At 41.6% G+C, this 11,843-nt stretch overlaps 1 protein-coding gene across 1 annotated transcript in view; it reads right to left on the bottom strand.

Moving 5' to 3' along the window:
- Positions 1–1,821: 1,821 nt before the first annotated feature.
- cpne5a (copine Va) overlaps positions 1,822–11,843 on the bottom strand; it is a 70,273-nt gene continuing 60,251 nt past the window's right edge. The window contains exons 16-21 of the mRNA XM_041945271.1: positions 11,579–11,760; positions 8,833–8,960; positions 6,270–6,372; positions 3,168–3,225; positions 2,940–3,013; positions 1,822–2,010 (exon numbers count right to left, since the gene is read on the bottom strand). Coding sequence (XP_041801205.1) covers positions 1,822–2,010; positions 2,940–3,013; positions 3,168–3,225; positions 6,270–6,372; positions 8,833–8,960; positions 11,579–11,760 — 734 coding nt within the window. The remainder of the gene's footprint in view (positions 2,011–2,939; positions 3,014–3,167; positions 3,226–6,269; positions 6,373–8,832; positions 8,961–11,578; positions 11,761–11,843) is intronic.

The following is an 11,843-nucleotide window of genomic DNA, read 5'->3' as shown; positions in this document are numbered from 1 at the left end:
AGTTTTACCATCACTAACATTTTGTGTGTGTACATCTTGAACATGAGACCTGCTGCTGCTGGCAGAGTAACACCTGGGTAACTGAATTTGGATATGTTTCCATATAATAGGCACATTTGGATCGAGATATTGAGTGACTGAGAGATAAAGATGAAAACGATGGCCAGTAGAAATAGATAAATCAGGATGTGCACAACTGGGCCACAACGGCTGTAACTGTCTTTACCAACTTTGTACACAGTCACTGAAAAGAAATGCAGCGAACAAATGTGAATTGATCAACACTTAGCTTGATTTAAATCCTAAAACTAAACTGTGAAGTTGTATCTTAGGTATAATATGGTTTCCCAATGTTTTGTTATAAAATGGGCTGTTGTGCATTAGTGTAAAACAATGTTTTCTGGGAACACTCAATTAATTTGAAAAAGTAAAACACAGTAAACTCAGTGCATAAACAAGACACAGAATGGATCAGGACATACGTTCTTGTGACTGCTTTTGTTTGTTTGTTTTTTGTGCAATCAGTTGTTTTTTTTAGATCATTTAAAAAAAAAACACTCAACGCCAAAATATCTCCTGTCGCTGATTTGTTCTGTTTTCATTCTGGGGAAACAAATCCATTAATGGGACATCAAAAGTTTATTTGAAGGGTCCTTTAACAGTACCGAGCGGAATCCCAGACAATAAACTGCAACCACAACAAACATAATGGAAGGAAACAGCAAGATGACAAATGAGACATGGCAGCAGACAATTTACCTCTCTGCACACTAACAGGGACCGCGGGTATGTGCTCTGAATTATTCATCTACTTTTCTGTAAAAATCCTGCACTCAGGATAAGTTAATCAGTATCAGGATCAGTATAGTTATTTCCTCGTAAACATTCTTCCTGTTGTCATCCTGTTTAAGATGATGGTGGAAGACGCTGTCAAAGCCGTGCTGAAAACAAAATGTGGGGTCCTTTCCATTATTTTCATTGTGGTAGCTGCTGGTACTGTCTAAACAACAGTTTTCAGCTTGGGTATTATCATTAGAGCCTTTGTGCTTTTTATTTGGACGGTGATTAGTCCATTCTGTTCATACAAACATTAGAAATACGTATAAGACGTGGTGCTGGAAAATCAGTATGGCAACAGCTCACAGCAGGTCCTCCACATGACGGCTCGCAATCAAAAGTTATCCATCAATGAAAAGGATTCATAAATTGCTTAATAGGTTTTATCACATGCTTTTATATTACAGTCCTTATCAAAGTAGAAATGGGGAGTTTTTTTTATTACACTGGTCACAAAATATAAGATGGAAAACTACAGGGGAAATGTGACTTTAATCCCCACCCTTAAAACCCCCTCAACAGAATAAATTATTTCTGCAATAAATAAATAAATAAATTAGTATACATATGATTTCCTATTTTAACACACATCGATTCCAAAAGGTATCACAAACATGATACACACTGGCACAGTCTAATATATTTATGCCTTCACACAGGCTCTCCCTACTGGTTTACTTGCTATCCATTACATCACCACTTTGACAGGTTTGACAGCAAACAACTAAAACTTCCCTTCAACGCCGGACTCCTCTCAGCGCTCTCATCCTCAAACACTCCGAGAGAGTAAAACTCCCTGATCATCAGCAGCCTCCCCCAAAGCAGTCTCATCGCTCCGAAACAAAATGGAGTCTCATCATCTTTTCATGTAGCCGGATTAATATTTATGAAAGGGCCTCGAAAGCGTTTCCGTTTCCCATTGTGGAGGCGGGTTCCCATCAATCCCGACCCTGCCCCACCCCAGCGTGGAGCTGTGTGTGGGGCTCAGACGGGGTTGGTCTGGGGGTGGTCGCCGGTCGAGTAAGGCGGCGGGACGGGGTTGGGTTTAATGCCTCTGCTCTTCATGTAGGAGATCAGCTGGTCGGGGATCTCGGCCAGCACGTCTTTCGCCAGCCGCGCCATGCTCAGCACATGGTTGCCAGTGCGGTCCATGTAGTCTCTGAACGGGACAAACTGTGGGGAAAGAAATCTGTGACTTTATGAAAAGAACCATCATGTGTGTAACAGGTAAAGCCCTTCTAGAAGCCCCATTACCTGACAACATAAAGCTCTGAACAAAACAACTAACAATTCTGATTTTTGGCTGAGCGTCAGAGTTCACACACTGAAGCTTCACTGCAGCACCAAACATGCATCATACATGATCGGCCCATATTAGTGGAGATGGCTTTGATAAACATTTGTTCCTGAAAATCAGCAGACATCTGAAGCTTTCTTGAAGTTCCTGAAGGTCATCTTCACAACAATCTCTCGCAGTGTCAGAAACTTCCAAGAGAAAACACAAGCCGACCGACCAGTTCTTGAGACAGCTGGATTTGCAAGATCGCGAGGTCACGAGATGACATGGGCTTCAAGTTATGTGCTTGTAGCCGAACCAAAGTCGAGGAAGCGTGTACAAATGGGATACATGCATATCCTCATGACCCCTTGCATGTTTTAGACAATTACCTGATGCTGATGGCAGAGGAAAGGCCAGAAGGTCATTAAAAAACCAAGAGTTTATTCTCTAATTTTGCACACACTTGCCAATTAGATTATGAGAATTCCTGTTGGAAAGGTTTGCATTTGAGCTTGACTGTGGTGCGAGAATAGAAGACAAAGGGTGTGGGAGTTGGATAAGAAAACTCCAAGAGAGTGTCCAAAATGCAAGAGGTTCATCCTCTGTGGAGCGTGAATGTGTCTAATAAATTTCAAGGTGTCTGTCAAGATGATTTCCTTTCAGCTTGAAATCAAAAATGATGGACTATACCATATTTCAAAACAATCTGGCCTGGAGTTGAGATGTCTTGGTTTGTAACGTTTCCATCGATAAGCATGACCACTGGGGCAGAAATGATCCCGTAAGAAGCTGAGAGTGAGACAAAACATTCGAAAAGTCTCACCTGTACAATGTCTCTCTCTGCCAACTTCCCCCGTGAGGAAATCCTGATGTCATCACCATCCAGCTCCACCATGGCTACAGAGAAAAGGTGTATGAAACACAATCTCAAATAGAAAATATTTTCACACTATGAATTGATAAGATGCACAATCCTTGTTATGCTTGGGGGCAAGCCCAAGCTGGTTTCCACTGTTTTTTGTTTTTTTTTTACTTCAGTTCCTGTTCTCACCATCGAACTCAGCTTGGCCAACTCCAACAATGATGATAGACATGGGGAGTTTAGCTGCCTGTCATGAACAAGAAGAACAAACAGTCATGTGTCACTCAGATGCCTGGAGGAGCACCTACTGTGTTTTCTGAAAAAGGCTTCACATCAGATGTTTCATCAGCGTATGGAGGGGTTACACACACACACACACACACACACACACACACACACACACACACAGTGATTTGTACTATTCCCACAACGCACTCCTCATTCTGCACAGTCAGCATTAATCTGCAAGCACAGATCTGCAGAAAAGCCAAGAGACAATAAAGTCAGATAAACATAAATGGATTGCACCATCACAGCAGACTCTTGACTTTGTTTCACATCATATAATGTTGCATAGTTTGGGTGTTCAATTCAGTGGCCCCAAGGTTGCTACAACTGCAGAATATTTGAGCAAACTATTACACTGTGTACACAATCACCATGTAGAATACTTAGCATAAAAGGTTACTCGATGTTCTGGACTTCGCAAATAAGAGCAGAACAAGAAAAACAGTAAAGAAAAAAAAACATGTACAAACATGAAGTCAAACTCTTTATTCATAAAATATGATTACTTCATCCTACACACTTACATCACTCAGTCATCATTTATTCATGATATTTTCATATAGACATGCTTCAAACACTGTTAACATCAGAGCAGAAAAGGCACACGTCCTGCCTATTCAACTCCAACCTAAACAAAACCTAAACCTGCATAATAAATGTTTAGTGAGCCTTAGCCTTCAAACAGCTTGAGCTGTGCAGGTTTCTCCACTGCAAACCACAGCTCTGATGTGGAGAATGTGGAAGCTCCGACATGAATGAATGATATATGGTATGCTTGTGGTAGAAATGCATTTACAGGGGTAAAAGTAGGTCAGCTTTCCTGGAAAAACCTCCCAAGGGGAGAGGCCTGTCACAGATAGGAGCAAATAGACCCCCCCCCCTTCACTATCATTATTCTCCCTCCATCTCTTCTCCCATTTTATCTTCCCCTCCACCAGGCTCATTCCTCATGACCTCCTGCTCTCACACAAAATACATGCTTTCTGTTTGCCCCTTTCCAGCAACACAAGACCCCACAAGCACATACCTATAAATGCCAGATCAGATTCTGCGTCCAGAGCTGAATTATTCAGTCAACATCATTTGTTACTTAGCCTGTACCGCAAAGTCACTCAGGAGATCTCACTCCATCAATCTGTATGAACACTCTCATAACTCTCACAGCACAGAACAACAATAAACATACAGACACTGATAGCTACCTGTTCTCATAATAAGCATTTAATTGATTCTTGAAGGAATTTACCGGCTTTTCTCCCCCGTTGTTTGCATTAACCGAGAGGCAAGAGGATTTAAACTATACCAATTTCTGTGTCTCTATGCTAACACTCCATGTTGCTTTGTGCTTGTATTTACAAAATAAAAATCCCCCATTAATTTCATCTTAAGAGAAGCAAAAGTTAGAACTCAGGGAAGAGTGATTTAGATAAAGATAAAAACAATTCTATATTTCTCGTGCACAATACAATACACACCTCCCTGAAATCGAGCCAGTATATCTGGTATCTGTTAACTCAGGGCTCTCTTAGTATAAACAAAGTTTGGCCATACAGCAAGTGTTTGTAATGACTGTGGTGTTGAAGAGATTAATGGGGAGAGCAGTGAGAAAAAGAGATGTTCTAGCAGCTTGAAGACTGTATCCTGGATATATAGACAGAATTCATTTAATAACATATATTTAAAATGTGACAAATTCAACAACAATCAGACAACATTCAGTGACAGTATCCAGTAATTGGTACACAACTTTTATCTTATTTTTTAGTCAATGTCCAAAGTTGGCCGGACAGGTGAAACTTCTGCTTTTTCAATTCAGAATGCACAGATGAACTCTGCCAACTGCAGGTTATAAACTGTCTCTAAATTTTAAAATATTCATGGATTTTACGAAGTTACATGGGCGAGCCACCCTCCTATCTACACAAAAACGGACACCCCAAGAATCTAATACCTGGGCACACATCAATTCATATTTTGGCCAACCAGGTCAGAGAGAGACACTCTTTTATAATTTAAAGTCCTGAAATGAAATTTGGAGCTAAAAGAAAAACATGAAAGGAAAGAGGGCTGCAAAGGCTGTCCTGATAGATGTGGGGACACATGCTGGGCTGGTTTGGGGAACAAGGAAACCAGATAAACACAGATTACAGTACAGTTTGGTCAGTAGTAGCACCTGTAATACGACCAACAGATATCTGCCATGTGCAATCTGTTAAGATATCTCTGAAGATACACCACTGCATCACGCAACACAACTATGAAACCAGAAGTGCAGAGATGAGTGTTGCATTTAACTATTTCATTATGAGTAATCTCAGGGCGAAGGCTAAATGTCAAGTGATGCAGGTCATTGAGTCCTTTGCGCTGCGTGCAGAGAAAAGAGTAGCCAGGTCCAAACTGAGAGGCGAGAGGTGGCGGCAGGACACGGCAGGTTCAGCAGTGCAGAGCAGCAGACAAGATCTTAAAAGGAAGGTGTGGCTGTTCGAATGGTTTGATTAACAGTCGCAAATTCCCTTTAAACCCAGTCTGCTGGGGGTCAGAGCACCGTGTCGCTGTGAGGGCGATGAATGACTCACTGAGTGTGTTACCACTGCAGCCATATTCCAAGTCTGACACAAAAAACATGCAGCACACAGCATACGCATAGAAGAAACACAATGATGCTTCCAAATTTGACCAAACAGTGCTGAAGATGGTGCAGCGGATCAGACCCTTGCCTCTAATAAAGTGAACCTGTTGAACTGAGAGTGAATCTCAGCTGAGCCCCTCAGCCTCCCGAGGGTCTCAATGAAAAGGAACAGAGCGCCCAAGCAAAGGGGCGAGACAAGTGGAGCAGAAAACATCCCATTAATCCTCGAATATACTGCCACTGGCTTATAAACCCCTCAAAGTAACAGAAAGCTTGAGAGAGGGGCCACAGTACGCTAAAAGCACCTGCAGTGCTGGAGCCCTGCAGAGTGGAGAGAGACAGAGAGGTGAAGGCAGTGTTACAGCAGCACTTACATTCACTATGGCCTCCTTGGTCTGGGCCATGTCGGATATGACGCCATCAGTGATGATGAGCAGGACAAAGTACTGAGATCCGTCCTGCACCGCTGCTGCATACCTGAAACAGAGAAATCATCAGCACAGAGTGGTTTAAGACACACAGACCATGTAAAAAAGTCATGCAAAGTTGAAAACAGGTGTAGACCACATGTTCATGGATTCACAGAAAACTCAAGCAGAGAGAAAGATCTAAGAGCAGCAGAGCGGCAACCACTGTGTCAGAGATTAAAAAAAAGACATAAAAAAAACATGATCTTCAGAAACAAACTCCCCTTCCACCCAGCATACGACACAAAAGCTCAATATAGACATGCAAAGAAGGAAAATATGTTGGATAGCTCCTCACATCTCAGAGGTCTATCCAGACACTGTTACGAAACCCATCAGAGACACCAAAGTGAGTGTGGCCTAGTTTCAATCGCCCATCGCTGGCTGCTGGCTATGAATAATTTATTAAACTGTTTATGCAAGTGCTGCAGTCTTATTCTTTCAGAGCAGTATTGATTGCCGTGCACTCGACTGACCAGACTTGATGAGCACGAGGGGAAAAGAAGGCGGCAGATTACCATGAGGGCCAAGGACGGGTCAGAGGTCGGCCCTTACTCTCGCCTTCCGTCCGGTAAATTTGACTGTGAGGCGCTGACATTTTAATCAAAGTGCGTGCCCAGTTAATGACAAAGGCAAGAGCGATGAGCGGTGTTTGGGAGATTAAAGAGACATTTGTCTCATGTGGCCCCTGACAATGTGGACCACGCTCACTGAAGACATCTGACCACATTAGCTGAGTCATAACTGTAGCACCAAACACAATATTGTACAATAGTCCACATTTTTAGATTCCTCCATAGAACTCACACAATTAACAATTTAACATCATACTGTGCATCTGGTATCCAGAATGTGTTCTGCATCAGCGATTTAAGAACATGCTCTCATTAATGAACCAGCTCTCTGCCTGTGCTCCACGCACAACCCACGGTAAAAAAACAAGAATTGCCCGTCCTGCTCAATGTTAACATCTGTTTCTGGTCATGTAAAGAGTCACTTTAATCCTTTCATCATTGCTTTACTGGATGACCTATTTCACTCGTTCTGAATAGCTGAGACACTCTAATGGTCCGCAACATCTTTGTGAATAATTTTCAGCATTTGAGTTTTACTGCACTTTTAGTCGTACTGCACCCTTTAGGCAAAGAGACTGTAGAGAGTGTAGTTTCATAAATGCATAAAGTCCCCGATTGCTTTCAACCCAGACTTTTCAAAGCCATAATGTGATGTTTTTTATTGGGTATAAAATCCTTATTCGATTTTTATTTATTCATCATTTTTATTCCTTGAAATCATGCATGGAGGTCTGCGCTCGGTCTGGACTTCTTCCTGTTTCTTGTTTCTGCATTGGGTGTCTGTGTGTATCCTCTTATTCTGGGAAAGAACATCTTTCTGTTCTGGCTGTTGTGGCATCAGTCAAAGGGAAAAAGCAAACACAACTCTGAGGAAGGTAATAAAACTTAAACAGAATCATCAAATTTACATGTGTATTAGTAAAACCTGTTATTAACCATGTTATTTGCTATATATGTGACTTAAAGATATCAATACCATTCCGATTCCATCATTGGCAAAACTGAAATCAACCTTGGCTGTGATGCAAATACTGTACATTGATAAACATGGTCATATATCTAGAAAATGTCCTTATATCTGCTTACAACTACATTACAGTGTCTTTTAAACATGTATTAAATGTTTACATGGTGCTGATAAATGCTAAACAGGATTAGACTAAAGTGTTAACAATCCAGAAATACAGGGAAATGCTGAAAATTGAAATTCTAGTTCAGGTCCAAAGTGCATAAAGCTGCATCCAAGCGTGAGTCATTAATATTCGAGTCAAAGCCAAGTCATGAGTCATCATTACAGGGAACTCAGGACCAGTTTGAGTCCGAGGTCGGGGGCCGGGCCAGTGCACACCTGTGCCTTATTACAATTTCACTGCTCTTTCAATCTTGAGGGCAGCATTTTCAACAAATCGAGTGTGCTGTGTATTTAATGTGATGGAGCCCCACTTGTAGACTCAGCCTTCAAATTCACTTTGAGCACTGATTCCACTTGCAGCTACAGGAAGTTTGACTTGGTGAATTAAAGCATGTGGTGCCACATTCACAGGAAAGCTCATTTATTGAACAGTGGCTGGCAGGCTACATGACGTGAATCCACTTACTAGTCCCCTGCCAATCCCACCACCTTACCTTTAAACTCTCACCACCCTGGTTGTCTGAAAAGCGATGCAGCATCTGCACTGCACATGCCTGATTACCATTTCTGTTCGTCTCAGCCTGGCAACTGATTGTTTATTCTCCCTTCATTAGTTCTGCTGAATTCATAGAGAAATCCATCACTCACTGTCTCAATACCTCGGAGCTACGTCTCCCTGCTGAAGATTATTTACAGATCGACTCTGACAGAAAGAACGGCTGCACCCTGTGATGTTCACTGGGACGGGTATTAGTGCGTGTACCTTGCCACATGATTAACAACGGGGGCGAAGTTGGTGGGTCCATACAGCTGAACTGTCTTAAGGCTTTGATGGTAAGCTTCGAGAATCCCCGCCATGCCGTTACAGTACGGATTCTCAGTGTTGCCATTCTGAGAGGAACAAAAACAAAACATGAAAGGTGCAGGAACAGAAATAGCAGTCATTTTCTATTATCTTATTACAATATGGGAATACCAGATGGCTTGATATAACAATGAACAGTTGATGTAAACAACAATTAGTGTTCCAGTAGTCTGAGAGAGAAGTTAAAAAGAAACTTTTTACCAGACTGAACAGCAGTGTTTTCCCATCCTGGCACCTCTGACCACGCCCAGCTTTATTGATGGGCGTGGTCAGAAGTGCATCCTGTCGCACCTGTAACCAACAGTGATGTCACACTGTACCGAAGTGTAAACCCACCATAACGTCACCCACTGTTTCGATCCTGGTTGGATCTGACTGAGAACGGGACCGCTGTTTTGACGAAGACTTGAAACTAGTGATTGAGATGAAAAACTAATTCTGAAAATGTTTACTGAGGTAAAAAAAAATCTCGTGACAAGTAGTGTCTTTTCCTTATAAGCTTACATACAGTCAGATTCCTTTTGCAGCCACATGTGTCGCCCCCTGCTGGTCGCTAGAAAGAATGCAGGTACAGACGCACTAGAGTACACTGCTCGATCACTGCAGCAAAGTGGAAGTTGAATGACTAGTGGTCAGCAAAAGCAACATTTTCTGCAGCTGTTAAGTTTGTCTTTAAATACTTTGACATTCACATATTAGGAACTGTTGATCAGTTCAAATGTTTGTCAATTTATTTAAGCACATTTTTTCATCAGAAAGAGTGTCTAAATAATAAAGATGTAAATAATTATATTATTATATAATATTATATATATATTCAATAAAAGAATATTCAAAATATGATGAACATAAATGAATTAGATGTAGCACAACATTATTTTCTGTCAAATTGCTCTTCTGCAGGACAGCCCCCGCATGCAGCTGGGACACAGCGGGTAAGTGGCTCTGATGGAGGCTGCTCTCGCATTCGGGCAAAGCTCCTCCTTGTTTACAGTGCTTGACCAGAAACGGTGTTTTCATTTTTCCCAGCAGAATATTTGACTCTAAGCATACAGCCATTAAGTCTTCAACAAACTCACGTCTTTCATCCACCCATGTGGTTACACTTCTGAGAGTTTGTTGAAGTGATGAGCTCTTGCTAGTGTGCTGCCTCTCTCTGTCTGTCTCTCAGAGGACCTCTTTGACATGACTCTATGTGCGTGTGTGTGTGTGTGTGTGTGTGTGTGTGTGTGTGGCACCATTTTTCTCTGTGCTCGGCTGGACACTGTGAAAAAACACTTATAATGGTAGGGAAAAGCCTGATTTTTATAAATTGCATAAACATTTTGGCAATGTCCGCAATATTTTGCATTTTACAATTGAGTCATTTATTATGAATTTCTGCTATACCTTCTGTGTTTTCTGCATCGCAGACATCTATTCCCTATACAGTCTAGTGTGCTTTGTAGCATTTTCTGAATGTCTAGTGAGAATTATTATACCCCTCAAGTGATCACACAATGTTAAAAAGTAGTGTACAAACGATGCTCACTAACAGACAAAACTACCATCATGCATTGTGCAGACGTGGAAAAAAGACAAATATAGATGACAGCCAGATGAAAGGAAAGACTGAAGTAGTATCTCTGATTGTTTCTGATTCTGTCATCTACCATCATCTTCTAGAGGGAAGCAGTTAACCTCAATTAAACAACTCTAAAAGTGTGTTATCTGCACATGTATATTGTTAGCTCAAAAATTATTTGGTGTTTCAAAATACATCCAACATTAATTTTCTATTTCTAAATGTAGGATGTAAGTGGACTTGGACTGCTTTCAAACAAAGGTAAGCAAGGTTGAACACACCTTTGGATGGAAAAGGTATCGCTCTAACCAATGGTGACTACATGCTCGTCCCACACCCATTGCAGTTCAGTAACAACAGGCCACACCTGGCCACATGTTCATCAGACACAGAGATTTAGCGTTTCTTCACCGTAAATTATCGAGCGTGGAGTTATTCTTTAAGGGCAGAGTGACATTTTGAAAACATGCTTTGCTTCCAGAGACGTGCTTGTCAAACTTTGCTTCAAAGGTTAGCTTCCTTCGAGGCGCATTTCTAACCAAACACATATAACAAATATTGCAGCCAGGACTGTTCACTTTTAAAATCACTTACAAGACTAGAGCATAAAAGAATGAGGCTTCAATTATATGGTGAGATGAATCTTAATTTGCAAATTTTAATGGAAACATGGAGTGATGCAGACGTTACCCTGTAGACAGACTCCTCATTAGGCTGCACTATGCAGCAGCCAGAGCACATTAGCTGGCTGAGAGAAGCCAAATTGATTTAAGAATCCTTCAGCCTTACAGAACCTAATTTGCACTATAAAAGGTAAATGAAATTCACTCTGAATTATGTATGTCAGAGGTGTAGCAGTGTTCTTCTCAAAATGCACACATCCATATTGCGACACATTTATCCACACATGTTGGAGAGAGCATAAAAACACAAACAAGCAGTCACACTCAAAGATAAGCTCCACTGGGAGGGCCAAAGACTATTTTCACAAAGAGTCAGATTAAAATATATTCTATCAAAAATACTGGTCATGAACTACAACCTAAAATAGCATCTGAAATAACCCCATAGTTTACTCACCAGAGGGAACTCATGGGAGACCCTCCCATCAGGGGGCAGCTTAGCACCGAATCCCAGGGCAGGGAACATCTTATCACTGTCATAGTCCTGGATGATCTCTCCCACAGCCTTCAGGGCCATGGCATAGGCATTCATCTGGTACGGGTTCATGTAGTGCAGTGAAGTAGACTGGGATGGATTTCCTTCCAAGACAAGAGAAGTCAGAGTCAGTGATGCAAGCCATGAGACGGAGATCGAAATGACAGCTGCAAGCGGAGAAATATCA

Source organism: Chelmon rostratus, chromosome 10 (genome assembly GCF_017976325.1).
Source record: "Chelmon rostratus isolate fCheRos1 chromosome 10, fCheRos1.pri, whole genome shotgun sequence".
In the NCBI taxonomy this organism is placed as follows: Eukaryota; Metazoa; Chordata; class Actinopteri; order Chaetodontiformes; family Chaetodontidae; genus Chelmon; species Chelmon rostratus.
This window is presented reverse-complemented; position numbering and strand designations above follow the sequence as displayed.